The 17,222-nt window shown below is 40.7% G+C and overlaps 2 protein-coding genes across 5 annotated transcripts in view; one reads left to right on the top strand and one right to left on the bottom strand.

Moving 5' to 3' along the window:
* pds5a (PDS5 cohesin associated factor A) overlaps positions 1-14,461 on the top strand; it is a 33,516-nt gene extending 19,055 nt beyond the window's left edge. For 2 of the 4 annotated variants that reach the window (XM_039794562.1, XM_039794572.1), the window contains exons 6-34: positions 24-150; positions 803-883; positions 1,027-1,167; positions 1,978-2,093; positions 2,263-2,357; positions 2,481-2,626; positions 3,563-3,714; positions 3,834-3,947; positions 4,242-4,323; positions 4,414-4,462; positions 4,595-4,734; positions 5,566-5,681; positions 6,286-6,391; positions 6,562-6,722; positions 6,921-7,044; positions 7,178-7,336; positions 7,501-7,569; positions 7,759-7,895; positions 8,085-8,208; positions 8,845-9,049; positions 9,604-9,718; positions 9,936-10,068; positions 10,228-10,347; positions 10,516-10,578; positions 10,973-11,121; positions 11,401-11,488; positions 11,582-11,853; positions 12,074-12,371; positions 13,313-13,351. In XM_039794562.1, the coding sequence (XP_039650496.1) occupies positions 24-150; positions 803-883; positions 1,027-1,167; positions 1,978-2,093; positions 2,263-2,357; positions 2,481-2,626; positions 3,563-3,714; positions 3,834-3,947; positions 4,242-4,323; positions 4,414-4,462; positions 4,595-4,734; positions 5,566-5,681; positions 6,286-6,391; positions 6,562-6,722; positions 6,921-7,044; positions 7,178-7,336; positions 7,501-7,569; positions 7,759-7,895; positions 8,085-8,208; positions 8,845-9,049; positions 9,604-9,718; positions 9,936-10,068; positions 10,228-10,347; positions 10,516-10,578; positions 10,973-11,121; positions 11,401-11,488; positions 11,582-11,853; positions 12,074-12,371; positions 13,313-13,351 (3,721 nt within the window). Of the gene's footprint in view, positions 1-23; positions 151-802; positions 884-1,026; positions 1,168-1,977; positions 2,094-2,262; positions 2,358-2,480; positions 2,627-3,562; positions 3,715-3,833; positions 3,948-4,241; positions 4,324-4,413; positions 4,463-4,594; positions 4,735-5,565; positions 5,682-6,285; positions 6,392-6,561; positions 6,723-6,920; positions 7,045-7,177; positions 7,337-7,500; positions 7,570-7,758; positions 7,896-8,084; positions 8,209-8,844; positions 9,050-9,603; positions 9,719-9,935; positions 10,069-10,227; positions 10,348-10,515; positions 10,579-10,972; positions 11,122-11,400; positions 11,489-11,581; positions 11,854-12,073; positions 12,372-13,312 lie in introns of all 4 variants that reach the window. The other 2 variants (XM_039794582.1, XM_039794591.1) reach the window with 2 other exon arrangements.
* A 79-nt stretch (positions 14,462-14,540) lies between these two features.
* The window catches only part of ube2kb (ubiquitin-conjugating enzyme E2Kb (UBC1 homolog, yeast)), a 3,693-nt gene continuing 1,011 nt past the window's right edge, over positions 14,541-17,222 (bottom strand). Inside the window, exon 4 of the mRNA XM_039794602.1 lies at positions 14,541-16,968. Within this exon, the coding sequence (XP_039650536.1) occupies positions 16,894-16,968 (75 nt within the window). The 3' untranslated portion in view covers positions 14,541-16,893. The remainder of the gene's footprint in view (positions 16,969-17,222) is intronic.

Genomic DNA, 17,222 nt, shown 5'->3' with positions numbered 1-17,222 from the left:
CATTTTCATCTCTTCCTCCACAGTAACAGCCATAACCAGAAGGTACAGATGCACATGATAGACCTGATGAGCTCCATCATCATGGAGGGTGACGGAGTCACACAGGAGCTGCTGGATACCATCCTCATTAACCTCATTCCTGCACACAAGGTAGGACGCACACATTCATGTACATTATCTAGTTATGTCATTATTTGTATTAATTTTGTATAGTTTAGAAAGATCTTTAGATATAATTATGCAACTGTGTTGTATTTTCTTATTTTTTTTTTATTTAATTTTTCAATCTGCATATTTATTTTGAATATTAAATAATGGGTGAAAAACAGACAAAACTCAGGATTAAAATCAGATTATAAAATAATCATTTGCAGCACAAACATACTGGATTAACTAAACATATTCTGATCTGTGCTCACCACAAGAGGACCCATATTACAAAATTATGATAAATATTTAGAACAGCTTCTTTTTTTATTGATGAAAATCTGTTTTAAAAATTAAATAAAAAACGGTGATCCTTAAAATCAGATAATGCTTTATTAGTCTCACAGCGGGGACATTTGCTGTGTTACAGCAGCATCAGTAAAAACGCAACTTAATGGTTACATTTTACAATTTACAATTGCACATAGGAAATATATTTTTTTTTTCACAGTTTAGTATACAAGCCTTGCATATTTCTCAACCACTGTCAGCTGACATCATATTGGACAAGCTTGAAGTTCTGTGTATTAGTGAGTATTTGATGTTCACTGTCAGTTAAACTAAATAATCTGTGTTTTACTTTCCTTTGGAACAGAATCTGAACAAGCAAGCGTACGATCTTGCCAAGACTCTGCTGAAGAGGACCGTCCAGACCATCGAGACATGCATTGCTAACGTGAGTAGCAGCCTCACTTATTCATTTTCAGTTCGACTTTTGTTTTTCTTACTCTCTACGTAAGCTGTTGTATGGATCTACAGTACATCTTGTTTAATGAAGTATTTGTCTCTCACAGTGTTTTTTTTTTTTTCCTTCCTCAGTTCTTCAATCAGGTTTTAGTGATGGGCAAGTCATCAGTCAGTGACCTATCAGAGCACGTATTTGACCTCATCCAGGAACTGTTTGCTATCGACCCTATGCTGCTTACCTCTGTCATGCCACAGCTGGAATTCAAACTTAAGGTGAACACAACACACAGTCAAAATGTTAACCGTACATCTCACCTCAGATCACAGGACTAGTTCTCTTGATGCTTTGCTCCAAACATTAACATTGATCAAACTATAGACGGTGTCAACTCTATAGGAGTGATGTTACTTTGTAGTATTATTTTTGAATCATTTGTGAGGCAGTATTAATGGGTAATGGACAAACGGGGCAGATTTTAAAGCTTGTTTCAACTTGGGTAGGCTATACCTCTCAGTAGTGTAAGATAATGCACATTGTCAGGTGTGTTATATTGGTGTTTGACAACCCTTGTGCTTTTGAACAGCAAATGCAGGAACATACAAAAAACATGTTTTTTAACAACAGCCTTTAAGGTAAATTTTGAGGTAAGTATTGGTATAATATTGGATAATTGTGCAGCTAAAGCACAAGATGGGGATGGTTGACAGTTTGTCTTACTTATTTGCAGAGAGCTAGTCTATATCCACAACGTTCCACTTCCGGGATTGCTCCATTGCTGTCGGGAATTCCGCCGGATTTCACTCTTTTCTTTTACACGTTCCACCAAAACAAGTTAATTCCCGAGGCTTTTTTGCAGCGGCACCGTGGCTCTGCCCAGTGCTTAGCGCCGCCCATGACGATTGTGATTGGTTTAAAGAAATGCCAATAAACCAGACCACGTTTTTTCCCCATCCCAGAATGCTGTGTGGACTAGCCAGACCCTCCTCTGCAGCGCTGTAGAGGAAGGTCTGGCAAAGTGAGAGTAAGAAAGCAGGAAAGGAAAAATGCAGCTTGTATTTTACATGTTTTTCTTGTGTTTGCAGAGCAATGATGGCGAGGAGCGTCTAGCTGTTGTACGGTTGCTAGCGAAGTTGTTTGGGGCCAAAGACTCAGAGCTGGCCTCACAGAACAGACCACTGTGGCAGTGCTTCTTAGGACGGTGAGTTACGTGAACACAATGCAGACACACTCGCAGAAAGTGATGTTTAAGCTGATCCACTTCAACCAGGAGAGACTAATTAAAAGAAAAGTGATGTACTTCTTATTGAGTACTAAAGATATATATAAATGTTTTTAGTTTTGTATAACGGATTTTTGTTTTTCTCCAGGTTCAATGACATCCACGTTCCAGTCAGGCTAGAGTGTGTAAAGTTTGCCAGCCACTGCCTCATGAACCACCCAGACCTGGCCAGAGACCTGACAGGTGTGTTTGTTTTCTGACTCACTGTGTCGTCTTCACTCTCCTCTCTTCTAATTGAGTAATTTCTTTAAAATGATGCTCTGAACAAAAAGTGGTTACATTTCTTTCTCCTTATTATCCAATCAGAGTATTTGAAGGTGCGCTCCCATGACCCAGAGGAAGCCATCCGTCATGATGTCATTGTCACCATTATCAACGCTGGGAAGAAAGACCTTAACTTGGTCAATGACCAGCTGTTGGGCTTCGTACGGGAAAGGACCTTAGACAAGAGGGTGAGACAAATATGCACTCTCATGTGGTTAGTCGTAGTAGCAGGTGGATGTATTGATTTTACTTTCAAATCCAAGCTTTCTGTCATCAGGGCTTAAAAAGTACACCCGGGGTGGTGCCGGATTTCCTGCAAATGACTATTGTAGGAAAAAATAATTAATTAAAAAGTCTGCATGGGATTTGTTTTTGATGCACTAACCAATCATCCACTGCACCTTCAATGACCGACCGTGTTTGTGATTTAAAAAAATATACCGTGTGTGCTCAATGGCCCAGCCACTGGTCGATCGGTGTAAAAAGCTCCAGACAAAATTGCTTTGCCAAAGCGGTCTCTTGCATACTGCAATTAAAGTAGCAAAGTGCTTTGAGGGTTTGTTTGGAAATCCATATCTGTGGATTTTGTTCTGGTTTGCAGTCTTAATTTGTTGTGGAACCTGACTTATAACGTTGGTCATTTAAAGAGAGTCGGTGTTAATATGCAGTGATGCAAGGATCACATAAATGTGGTGGCAGATATTTCACAACAATTGAACAGTGGGTTTTATCATCAAAGTCACATAACAGTTCGGATATTTTATTTCGATGTGGACATTGGATTTTGTTTTTCACAACGTTTCAGGGTGCTAAACAGCACTACGCAGGGCTTCAGCCTTCTGTCTGAACCCAATACTGCAACCAGAAACACACCTGCAGGCACACCGATGCGACCAATCAAAATGTTTAGTCCCACGTTATAGATTTTTGGTTGCACTTTGGAGCCCTGATTCAGAGTCTTACATTTTGAATTTCCTAATGACACACAAACCGTAAGGAATTTCCCTCAACACCAGGTTGCTCTTTTCATACTTGTACAATAAATGTAAATTAAATTTCCTCATCTTAATTTAAATCTTACCTCCCTGATCGTTTTTTCTTCCCTCCTCTCCCTCCCCCTATAGTGGCGTGTGCGTAAAGAGGCCATGATGGGCCTTGCTCAGCTTTTTAAGAAATACTGTCTGCACCATGAGGCTGGGAAAGAGTCTGCCGGGAAGATCAGTTGGATCAAAGACAAACTGCTGCACATCTACTATCAGAACAGCATTGATGACAAGTGAGTATATGCACACATATATAAATAGTTTAGATTTTTGTTAATACAGAAAGTATTACTGCACAGGGGATATATTTGTTTTCTCACAATTCACGGAAACTCTTCCCTCCTTTTTTCAGGTTATTAGTAGAGAAGATCTTCGCTCAGTACATGGTCCCTCACAGTCTTGACACAGAGGAGAAGATGAAGTGTCTGTACTACCTGTATGCCTGCCTGGACACAAACGCTGTCAAGTCAGTAAACCTGCAATATTGCCTCCTCTAAGAAAAAACGCACATTGTACACATAAATACTGACATGGATCTTTTTAATGTATGTTCAAACATAGCCTAAACATTGCTTTAGAAAATACAAAAGTGCACAATGGCCAGCAAACCCAACGTTGTATCTGCAAACAACATGAAAACAACAATACTAACAGTTCTACACGTATGTACATATCACATGGACAGTAGATTGATCAGCCCCTGTGTTTTTGCCAATTCTCACCTGTTTCTCCTCTCTTTTGGTGTATTCTTTGCTCTCAGGGCCCTGAATGAGATGTGGAAGTGTCAGAACATGCTCAGAAGCCTCGTCAAAGAGCTGCTTGACCTCCACAAGCTGCCAGTGGTGTGTTGACACACAAAAACTAACCTTCTCATCCGTGTATTTCGATGCAAAACATATATATGACATATTCCTCTCTCTTTCTCCCTATAGTCCGAGGCTAATAGCACAGCCATGTTTGGGAAGCTGATGAGTATTGCCAGTAAGTTGGAAACCACACAAACGTATACAGTACACTTTCAATCCCCACGCTCTGTCATTTCTTCATAATGTTAAAGGTCCATTCCACTTAACATGACTGACATCCTAATTAAACTCTCCTGTATGTTAACAGAGAACCTGCCAGATGCTGGAAAGGCCCAGGACTTCATGAAGAAGTTCAACCAGGTTCTGGGTGAGGACGAGAAGCTCAGAGTTCAGCTGGAGATGCTCATCAGCCCGACGTGCTCCTGCAAACAGGCTGAGATCTGTGTGGTGAGAAGAACACTCATCCATTTAGCATACACGCTCACTCACAGACAGGCTGCAAGTCTCATTCTCTCTCCTTATCTTTAACAAAGACTCAGTGCTGTGAGTTTGTTTTTGAACCTATATTTACAATGTAGCAGTCACAAATCACTCAAAATCCCTGAAGAAGTGACGTTTTAGAGAAAGGTCTTTGTGGCAGTTAATAAAAATGGTTAATTTTTTTCCTATATTTTCAAGGTGCCGTCACTTAAAAATTACAACTTTATATTGTAGTAGCAGGAAATGTTATGCATTAATAAACACCTAGTCTCACATTGCCAGACCTTCCTCCACAGCGCTGTAGAGGAAGGTCTGGCTACACCACAGATACATTCTGGGATAGGAGAAAAAAAAAGCTTGTTCTAGGTTTGTTGTTGTTTCCTGTAGCGAAGGGATACTATTGAGAACAGCAATACACACACACACACAGCAGAAGGTGAGGGCCAAAGCCTTATACGCCAGATGTCAGGCTTTATCCTGGAAATGTATTTCCGTTGATCCAGACTAATTAAATGTAAATGGACTATTATATATAACAGAGCAAACCATTGAACCTCTGTTTTTGTTTTAATCCTCATAATGTTAATCCGCTACCACATTAATATTAAAGACCTCAAAATCACCAGTCACACTCTTGTGTTTAAGTTGAGCACACATTCTGGGTTAAAGATCGAAGGTACTTTTAGGACGGTTGTCCTAGATTTAGTAATACAGACCTTGGCGTGAATGCGGTAGAGATATATAAGCAAAAATCCATGAATGTTGGTATTAAAGGTGCACTGTTTGTACTGTGTGCAGAGGGAGATCACTCGGAAGTTGACGTTCCCCAAACAGCCCACCAACCCGTTCTTGGAGATGGTTAAGTTCCTGCTGGAGCGCATCGCCCCCGTCCACATCGACTCTGAGGCCATCAGGTCAGAAAAATTCCTGATGTGTTCAACACACCAAGTGTTGGGGTTTGGTTTTACTTTCAAATTTCACAACAGACCAAAATATTTGAACATAGTCAAGTCTAAATTTTAATAGCAAAAAAATTGATTAGAGTACATTTTGATTAAAATTGAAAGCGATGAAACTGGATTGTAAATCCTGTTCCATCAGATTTAAGTGTCTCTTTGTATAGTACACACAAAGAGGCAGTCATACCACGGACCTGCACTCCCTATCTCAGTAATAAGGAGCTTCATGTACTCCCTGTGTCTGTGTCATTGTGTAATACCATTAACAGGCTTTTCTAATTCACTGAGACACCTAGTGGTGGTGAGTTGTACGTGCAGGCTTTAGACAGAGAACAGGTTTAACCCTTTCTTCTTTATGGAAAAACACCATGAGAGAGGAAACATACATACTGAATGACTTCTAGTGCTTACGTTAGGCAGTGTAACAATTTCTGTCATGTTTAATACTTGCTATTATGTTGTCCTAAGATATCCGAAAGTGCTCCAGGTTGTCATGAAATGCGCATTTAGATTATTTTAACAAAGGTGAGGTAATAACTTGTAATTTGTTTTCTTTTAGTGCTCTGGTGAAGCTGCTGAACAAGTCCATTGAGGGCACAGCTGACGACGACGAGGAGGGCGTTACCCCTGATACAGCCATCCGCTCTGGCCTGGAGCTGCTCAAGGTACATAGCATGGACCAAGCATACAGTGATAAATGGAAGCCATTGCCCAAAATGTAACCAGTGTGTGATTTTTAGCAAACATGCAAAATATGCTAACAGTCTTTTAAGGCTGGATTGTGCATTTTTAAAACAAATTTAATGTTAGAAAATAAATGATTTCTACTCTATAGGTCCTGTCGTTCACCCACCCCACAGCGTTCCACTCAGCAGAAACCTACGAGTCTCTGTTGCAGTGTTTGAAGATGGAGGATGAAAAAGTGGCAGAGGCAGCCATCCAGATATTCAGAAACACAGGGCAGAAGATTGAGACAGAGCTACAACAGATAAGATCGTAAGAGAGAAATTACATTATACTTAAAAGTGCAAATGATGAATTCAAACACTACACATTTGTATTTGGACAGTAGTCTGTCGCTTTATGAATCTACAGGCGAAGGGTCCACACTTTCGTCACTTGCCATACTGGTCCACATCTGGGTTGAATGAAAGAAATAACCTGCATTGTGTAACTCCTCCTAATGTCCATCAGGACTCTGATTCCCGTCCTGCATCAGAAAGCCAAGCGGGGAACACCTCACCAGGCCAAGCAGGCCGTCCACTGTATCCACGCCATCTTTAATAACAAGGAAGTGCAGCTGGCACAGATTTTTGAGGTAGGGGACCGTTTTCTTACTTACTGATTTGTAGGGATGCACCTTTATATTACAAATTGACATCAATCTTTTATTGTACTGACATTTCTTTGTTGGGATGCACACACACCGTTTTTTTTCCCTTCACCCCCAGCCTCTGTCACGTAGTCTGAATGCAGACGTCCCAGAGCAGCTCATTACTCCTCTGGTGTCCCTGGGCCACATCTCCATGCTGGCCCCAGATCAGTTTGCTTCACCAATGAAGTCCATTGTGGCTAACTTCATTGTCAAGGATTTGCTCATGAATGACAGGGTGCGTGGGGATCAAACGGTGTACTGAAACAGTTGCACACATAATTGCACCCTTTTAACAAACATGTTTATATTTTTGGACACCTGTTTTATGAATTACAACTTTCAACAAATAAACCCCAGTCAAGAAAAGAGTGTGAATGTGATGCGCCTTTATGTCTCTAGTCGGTGGGAAACAAGAATGGGAAGCTGTGGACCACTGATGAGGAAGTTTCACCTGAGGTCCTAGCTAAGGTAAGAGGCATTTATTTCACTTCTAGTCAATAGGATTTAGCTTTTTTACTGCAGGCATGCACATACACGATCGTGTGTTGATGACGAGGATTCGGATCTTGTTTGATGTTTTTGTAAACCGAAAGATATTTTTTTAAGATTTGGGGACCTCACTTTGTCTAATTATTCATGCTCTTCCGGTTCGCACAGGTGCAGGCCATCAAGCTGCTAGTGCGTTGGTTACTAGGAATGAAGAACAACCAATCCAAGTCAGCAAACTCCACCCTGCGCCTGCTGTCAGCAATGCTGGTCAGCGAGGGAGACCTCACAGAGCAGAAGAAGATCAGGTAACTCTGGGCTTGAAGGTCACAGTAGAGCGGTTAGAGGATTAAGATGTAGTGGGGGCAAATCATTTCATACAGATTGCGGGATACACTCGGGGGAACACATTTACCAGTTGTAATTTGATTAAAAAAAATAAAAAAAAAGTCATCTTTGTTATCCCTCTTCCCCTTTTTATTTGTTCATCTTCACAGTAAGTCAGACATGTCTCGTCTGAGGCTTGCCGCAGGTGGAGCCATAATGAAGTTGGCCCAGGAGCCCTGTTACCATGACATCATCACACCTGAACAGTTTCAGCTCTGCGGCCTCGTTATCAACGTCAGTCTCACCTTCATATCCCTTTTTTGTAGAACCTTTTTTTAACAGACGACATTTTGACAGGTCTCAGTAAGAGAAGCACAGGTATAAATGATCAATTTAATGATGGCTGAGTTCCATTTTAGCGGCTTCGTCCTGGTATTGTGCATGTCATTATTAGAGCTGGGCAATTATATCGATATCGTGATATGAGACTAGATATCATCTTAGATTTTGGATATCGTAATATGGCATAAGTGTTGTCTTTTCCTGGTTTTAAAGACTGAATTACAGTAAAGTGATGTCATTTTCTGAACTTACCAGACTGTTGTAACACTACAATCGTAGTATCGATATCAAGGTATTTGGTCAAAAATATCGTGATATTTGATTTTCTCCATGTCGCCCAGCCCTAGTCATTAGTAACTCCTGTACTTTTCCTGCTATGACAAGTCAAAATGGCTGCTGTGTGAAAGCCCTATTATAATATGCAAATTGTACTGTATGTGTACATAATGAGAACTAATTGACATGTCAGTTGATTCAGTTAAAATGTATCCTATGAATAAAAGAAAACATTCTCATTAGTACTAATAATCTTCTTTACTCTCTTGTGTGAATTGAGTTTAATTGAAGTTTATTCTTCCCTACATACAGGACGAGTGCTACCAGGTTCGTCAAATCTTTGCTCAGAAGTTGCACCTGGCTCTTGTCAAACTGCTGCTGCCCCTGGAGTACCTGGCCGTCTTCGCCCTGTGTGCCAAGGACCCAGTGAAGGAGCGCCGCGCCCATGCCCGGCAGTGCCTCCTCAAAAACATTTCTGTCCGCAGAGAGTTCATCAAACAAAACCCTCTCGCTCAGGGTCAGTGAATGGACCTGTGGATGTTTTCATGTTGGAAGTTACTGAAATGTTTAATGTGTGCTTTATTGAGCAGCAGTTTAGACTATCAAAGACCACATGAGCCAAACTTCAAACAATTGCAGGAAAAGATGTCTTTTTGTTTTTTTAAAGGCAATGGAACCCTAAAAGAATGTCAACAATATGGTATACATGACAGTAGTATGGCATTAAAGTTTGTTTAATGTATTGATTTGAGGAAGATTATGGCCTCCTCGTCGCCACACTGATCTGATGTTTTGTCTGCTGCAGTTTTTTTGTCTCTTTAGTGGAGCAGAAGTTTAAGTCACTTTTCCTATCCGTCAATTATTAAGTCTGTTTCCATTGCACTTTGTCGCATTTGTTTTTGTCAATACACCAACTTTTCCACCTCAGTGTAAAACCTTTTTGCAATATTTTTATTTAATATTTAAATTTCAGTTTTGTTTTTTTTATTCACAAATTGAAAAGGTGCATAAAAACAGACGGATGGAAACCCTTATATACATTAAAATTAGTTACTCTCACCCTTCCCACAGATAAACTTGTCTCCCTCCTTCCTGAGTATGTCGTTCCCTATATGATCCACCTGCTGGCCCACGACCCAGACTTCACGAAACCACATGAATATGAACAGCTCAAAGACATCAAAGAGTGAGTGTTGGCATACTATGTTTTGTATGTTTTATGTTGTAACCTATCCCTGAATTTGATGATAAAGCTGAGAATGTCTTTTTTTTCTTTTTTTTTCTTTTCAATTTTAATGAGAACATTTTATACTCTATTCTTGACTTATAATGCTAATAAGACAGAAGGGGTGATGACTGAAGCTGTGACATACAGCATGTTTATTGTGCTTGTGTGTGTGTAGGTGCCTGTGGTTCATGCTGGAAGTGCTGATGACCAAGAATGAGAACAACAGTCACGCCTTTCTAAGGAAGATGGTAGAGAACATCAAACAGACCAAGGATGCACAGTGTCTTGATGATTCAAAGGCCAATGAGGTACACACACACACACACACACACACACACACACACATACATATATATATATATATAAGAAAGCAAGGACGCAAAAGCAATAAGCTAAGAGCTCTTTGTGAAAGGTCACCTAATTATTAAACAATCATAACTGTGTGTCTCTTGTTGTCTTGGTTGCAGAAAATGTATATTGTCTGCGATGTGGCCCTCTTCGTTATCGCCAACAAGAGCACTGCATGTCACCTGGACTCTCCAAAAGACCCTGTTCTACCCTCCAAGTTCTTCATCATACAGGACAAGGCAATATAGACACACACACACACACACACTTAAGAATGACTTATATCCACTCAGTGGTAAATAAATATGGGCACACTCTTTTAATATTAAAGCCACAATCATGTGCCACCTTTTGTGGTTTAGCAGTTTATGCTAATCGAAGTTTTCTGCTGTAATTTCTTTCAACAGGACTTCAAAAATGATAAAGAGTATCTGTCGACAGAGATGAGACAAATGCTGCTCACTGGAAAGGTAAATCCAAAACACTCCAATTTACTGAGCAATCCACATTATAGGTAATAATGCTCAACACTGTAACGAGTGTAGTTTAATTTGAAGCAAGGGCAGAGGGGCAGAATACATAATGACGTAAACACTTCTTTGCTTTTTATTGTTTAGCTAAATAGGCGAAAAACCATTGTTAGTTTAGAAACCTCTGTTTATACATACTGTATTTGTATTCTCAGTATATGAGTATGGTGCTTGGGTCAGAGTCAAAGGGGAGCAGAGAAAATTGAGTGATATATTGAACTCTGAGTAATCACTGATTATTTGTACACACCACATAACTGTCGGGGATCTATCAAATGCTTGCCAGCCTAATACCATTAACTGCACCCTACAACTCCACCCTTTCTCTATGCAGCCTAAACCAGCTCCAGTGTTGGGAGCTGTGAACAAGCCTCTGACGGTACCAGGGAGGAGGATCTTCACCAAGACCACCACAGTCTCAGACACCAGTAACCCCAGCACCAACTCCTCCCCACTGAGCTCCTCAACTATCAATAAGAACAGGTATGTAGACTCACTACACACACTCGCACGCACACATCAAGAATAATGCTTTCTTCGGGGCAACCTCTAGCTCACCCAGTAAGAGCGTTCGCCCCATGTAGGCGGAGTCCTGCAGCGGCGCAGGGTTCGAATCCGACCTGCTGCCCTTTGCTGCATGTCATCCCCCATCTCTCTCCCCCTTTCATGTCTTATCCACTTAAAAATAAAGGGAAAAGCCCCCCAAAAAACAACAACAAAAAAGAATATTGCTTTCTTCAACTTTTTAAACGTGTCTTGTAGTAACAGCAATGCTGCCACTGAGTCATCAGAGAGCCAAACGCAGGAAAACGACGAGAACCCAGTCATCAAGAATGAAGAGGGGAAGAAGGTAAGCTGAGCCAACCAGATGTCAGCTGGAACTACACTTGCTGCAACATTAAGAGAGTTCTCTTGACTGAGCTTTTCTCACCGTCTCTCTCAGGAGGAGCCAAGTCAGATTGCGACCCCTGACGCCGAGACAGAAGCGTCGCCCGTCAAACGACGTGGCCGTCCATCAAAAACAGCTGCTGCTGCTGCTCCTGCGGCGGCTGAAAAGGAAGGAGCTGCGGCAGCAACGGGAGGTGGAGCTGGCAGAGGAAGGAAGAGAGCAGCTGACCCCAACTCCAACCCATCGGCAGCGTCAATCAACCTCAAGATGTCAAAACAGCAGCAGCAGAATGACGAAGGGACAAAGAGACAGATTGACTTGCAGAGGTGAGAGTCCGGAGGGGTGCGGCAGAAAGTAACTTAAGATGGTATTTACCTCAGTAGCTTAGCTTATCGTTTGGCTGATAAATGAATAAAAGGCTTGACGGTGGTGCGTTTAACTTTGTAGTCCCAGTTTGTGTCTGTTTCACCTAAAAGCTAATGAACCTAACCCTGGGATTGCACAAAAATCCCATCGTCTTTCAGATGTCAACCGTTTTCTCTTCAGGTGGTCACATGTGAGCACAGAGAAGGACAAAGAGAGAAAGTGGGAGCCTGAAGAGGAGACAGGGAGAGCTGTAGGGACAGTCGCCCTCCTCCTGGGCAGCGAGGGCGACACTGAGCTAGAGCTGGAGTCCAGCCCAGAGGGGGTTATCTGTGGCAGGAATGACAGGGAGGGATACCCCCTCAAGCAAGGGCAGAGCAGCTGTGCAGCCTGGTCCGACCCATTTAGCCAGGGAGATACCAAGTCTACAAGGAGAGGAGTTCCTTCTGGCAGGCAGGGAGAGCCCAACAGTAGGCTGGCAGTGAGTTGGTTTAACCCAGGATGTCTCTAAACCCCAAAGTGTTTTAGGTCTTGCTTTTCTACCATGTCACTCATTCCCCAACTACAACGAATTTGTCAAAGGGAAAATTTGCCACCTTTTTGATGTTTATGTCCAATCAGTACTGATGGTATTTGTAGTCCACTGAAGAAATAAATTCCCCAGTGTGTGCTATATTGACTGAGAAAGCAAGTTATTCTGCATATGGGGCCGTGGCAGCTGTGCATATGTACTAGGATGTAGGGCTGCAACTAACGATTATTTTCATAGTCGATTAATCTGTTGATTATTTTCTCGATTAATCGATTAGTTGTTTGGTCTATAAAATGTCAGAAAATGGTGAAAAATGTGGATCAGTGTTTGCCAAACGCCCAAGTTGATGTCCTCAAAGGTCTTGTTTTGTTCACAACTCAAAGATATTCAGTTTACTGTCACAGAGAGAAGAAACTAGAAGATATTCACATTTAACAAGCTGGAATCAAAGAATTTTTACTTTTGTCTTAAAAAAATGTACTCAAAACTGACCAATCGATTATCGAAATAGTTGGCATTTAATTTAAAAGTAGCTCCACTAGGATGCATTGCACGCCATTGACAAGTTCGCTAAGCTCTCTTAGCTTTTTTTTTTTTAGTTAAACAACACTTCATTCAAATGGGACAGAAACAAAATAAAAATGTACCTGTTCCAACAATCACAGACTCTGGTTTGGTCGAAATAAATCTTGAATTCACAGATTAAGAGGTGAAAATATGCCAGCTGTACTTTCCCCGAGCTGCGGCTCGTTGGCAGCTCTCACTCCTTCGGACACAGACCATTCAATTAGAAAAATAAAAAGGACAAAATAGGGTTAGGGTCTGCGACCGGTGAAAAGAGCCAAGAGTCAACTGGGCTGACACGGAGTCCAAACTTTGTTGTCTTTCAGGTAAAGAGGAGACCGGTGAAGGTGAAATCAAGACTGTAGAGAACGGGCCAGACTCTTCCTCTTTGCTCCTCGACCCTACGTACACGCTCCTCTGACTCTAAAGCTTTCCTGGACACATTATGGACCTTTCCTAAAACACACATGTACACACACACACAAACCACTGACATCCTAGAAGGTTTTAAATACCTTATAGTCTTGATTTGAAGCTCATTGTATGTAGGTCTTACTCAAAAAACATGTTATTTTTTTCTTTGTGTTTGTTGCTCTTTGCTTCTTTTGTGGAGCCGTTTTTAAAAAAAAACAAAAAAAAAACAGGATGGACATTTTACAAACATTTTAATCTGGTTCTGATTGTTGCTTATTAAATTCCCTGGGAAAAATCCTACTGTATGTCTCCTGACCTCTTCCTCCTTATGTCTCTGTTGCACAATATTTTTTTACTTTGAGCTTGCCTGTTTTACTTACACAGTTGTATTTTGTAAATACCCATTGCAGTTAAACGTTTTTTTTTTAAATATCTAAGACCGTTTGCAGAAAAAATTGCTGAAAATGGCTGTAATATGGAACATCATAGCATAAGATTTGTGCATTTAACAGATGTACCGACACCAAAATTTTATAAACTTTGGTATGTTTAGGTTTCTAACTTTGGTATGTTGAGATGCTTTAGCTTGTTTATAGCATCACAAGGCCCATTAGAAACTCTGTGGCCTTTTAACTGCCACCTGTAATGGTTTTAAAGGCCTTTTGATTTATTTCCAGCGTGATAAATGGACAAATTTAAGCTGTCAAACATTTGTGTTTGGATACCGTGCTCCAAGCTCGCCGAGACTGGTCTGGGGCTGACATCCAGCTGGGTTTGAATTACCTTTTTGTTTGTTTTTTTACTGCTGAAGTATGAAACAATACTTCCCCTTGGAATTCATAAATGATATATTACTATACAAGTATGTGTTCATCTATTACAATTAAATATTTTTTGTACTTTTGTCAGTTATTTTGCTGGGTAAATCCTGCTTTTAAGCATTGGGTGAGTGGAAACCTTGCGGGCTGTGTTGACAACTTAATTTTGATGTAGTTAAAGTATGCCTATTCTCATGATCATATTTAATTTTTTTTCCAGAAAATAAATGCTTTTAGATGTTACCATGCAGTGCATTTGTCTTGATCACCGTGTTTATGAAGTGTAGTTTTCAGAAGCCAAAAGACCTGACAAAAAACGAGATTTTCCACTTTTTTTTTTTTAATCAAAGAAACATGACACTGTCACAATAAATAACCATGCTTTTATACTGCTGATGCTCGCTTCCAAGGAAACAAAAGAGGAAAATAAGTCTCAATCCAAATGGAAAAACTGAGATGCAACAGCCCCTTATTCTATGCTTCGTCATCGTGCAATATTGTACATAGTGAGAACACTGGGGAGGAGGGGGCCTCTTTTCATTTTTCTTACAAAATATAGATCCAGCCATCAATGGTGCACTCCAGTGAAAATGAGACAGCTCTTCACCAAGAACTGGACTATTTACAAGTGAAGGAGATGGCATGTGCCTTCTACCTTTGACTATGAACCTTTTTTTTGGGGTTCTGGCTGTTAAACTTCACCATCTGTGGACAATGTGCACGATAACTGTGTAATACTGTAATATGCTAGCCTAGAAATCTAGACGCACCCTAGCAGCAGCAAAAGTAATTTGCAGCCAACATCTTGATGTGGGTCAGGCTAGTAATATGCCAGTGTTGGTAGCAACCGGGCTGGAGGACAAGCAAAAGGAAGATTTTATTTTAAAGGCCATGTGTAAGGATTCATCAACACCCCATTTCTCTATATATGAAGCATTTCTTTACAGTCTGTGTACCTCAAATCAAAACACTGTGCAGGCCTGCTATCTGCTTCAGAGGAGTTCCAGCCTCTTAATACTCATTAGACATCGTTCATAGACAACCTCAATGAGTATTTTATTTGGCTGTTTAGTAAAGCATGTTTGGTAATATAGGAAGTCATCTATACCCCTCTATATATGGCCAAAGTTTTGATTGCGTACTGCTGGAGTGGATCAGGGATTCTGATAAAGCTCCCCTTCTTAATGATCAACATCAGGACTGAGAGGGTGAGCAGATCCCTTTACCAGTGGTTGAACGTAACGTGCCTATGGTTGAGAATGATTGCTCTGAAATCAGTTTAAAAAATAAAATAAAAATAAAAAACAGCACTTCGAACTCAAAATCCTTAGACATTCAGAATCACTCATTTCTTCTTGAGGTGTGTCCCCTGTTGGTGCCAGGTGGATCTGTTCAGAGCAGAAGAGAATATTTCCCAGCAACATGCTCAACAGAAAAGGCTTTGGTTCACTACAGATATCGTGCCAAACTGTGCTTAAGTGGCTCGCCGAGCAGAGCTTCCAGGTGTCTCTCTTTCCACAAAGTAGAAAGAGTCTCGTGAGTTCCACAAGTCTGAAGGGAGGTTGAACCAAACAGACACACCCACACACTACCCCCCCAATCACCACATCATTTGGCCAAATAAAATAAAAAGGCAGCATAGAACATGCAAGGAAGAGAAAAGGTTGGATTGTGATGTAGCAGAAAAAGGCTGCATGTAAGGGCCTGAGCTGGCTGTCACCTCCTGTCCCATTAGGGCCAGGATTGTGGCTTTATCATCCCCTAAACAATCTTAAAAAGAAAAAAAAAACAGGGATTTCTTAGGGATTTCTCATGGATCACAAAAGCATTAAAAAACGTATATCTCCATATAATTGTAAACTAGGCATAGTTTATATTTAAAATAATTTGTTTTAAAATGCCATGTAAGAAGAAAAAAAAAAGTGTAATCCCATTGTATTTTCAAATTTACACACATCTATTTACAGATAACTTTTTTCTTCTTTGAGGATGTTTGGGTAATCTTTTCTTTTTTTCAATTCTGCAGAGAGAGAAAAACTCAGCAGGTGATTGAAGCGTCTATGATAAACTGTTCAGGAACAATCCATTACACTGTTCATTGCAGAACACTATCCAGTCGAGTACATTTAATCCAGCTAGACCTTTATATTATTAAATGTCCATAAAAGAGAATAATCTGACATAAGGTCTAAGCAGGGAGTAAATGGTGATTTACTGAGAGTTGTATGCAGACTTCCTTCACATTTCACCCTGGACAATCTACCAGGAAATGGCAGTTATTTGATTCTTTGCAATATTAGGAACAGAAATTTGCGAAAAAGAAAAGGTTTCAGAGCCAATATGAATAAAGAGCATAGAAGACAAGATGAATGATTGAAAGCTTTTGGTGGCTTATTACGAGGATACACAGTTTGACTTAGTGGAAGAAAAGACAGCGTAATGGACAGATGGGGGTCAGGCAGGCAACAGGGTGTTGTGCATATTGGCGATTGCGGCGCTACTGTTGTTGAGTTTGTAGCAAACAAACTTGTTATAAAAGAAGGCTCAGACTGCTGTGGCGAATGGGGGGAAGGTGGGGGGGTTGTCTGTGTAACAAAAGGCAATGGTGGAATGGATGCCAGGGAGGAGCTGATGCTATGATGAAGGGAGTTTCGGATCCTCACACCTGGCTGCGTTTAGTTGCTGAGGAGCAACTCTGTCGCCGTTTCCACATCCCAGGATTTTGAAGACAAGGCCGCTATTACTGCATTCTGTATGCGAGGAGGATTAAAACAGTATTGTGATGTGTGTGTCATTAAGCAACATCAAGTTAATAAAAACCAAGTGATTTTAAAGTATACTATTATGAACATCAAATATGTCAACCCTTTGAGCAGCTTTTTTCAGAAAACAAAAAATGAAATGAATTCTTTCCATGGTCATTAGGTTTGAATAAATTGTGCCTTGTACATCCTTTGACTTACTACAGTGAGACTACATAACCCCTGAAAAACATGCTGTCAAA

This window comes from Perca fluviatilis, chromosome 1 (genome assembly GCF_010015445.1).
Source record: "Perca fluviatilis chromosome 1, GENO_Pfluv_1.0, whole genome shotgun sequence".
Classification (NCBI taxonomy): Eukaryota; Metazoa; Chordata; class Actinopteri; order Perciformes; family Percidae; genus Perca; species Perca fluviatilis.
This window is presented reverse-complemented; position numbering and strand designations above follow the sequence as displayed.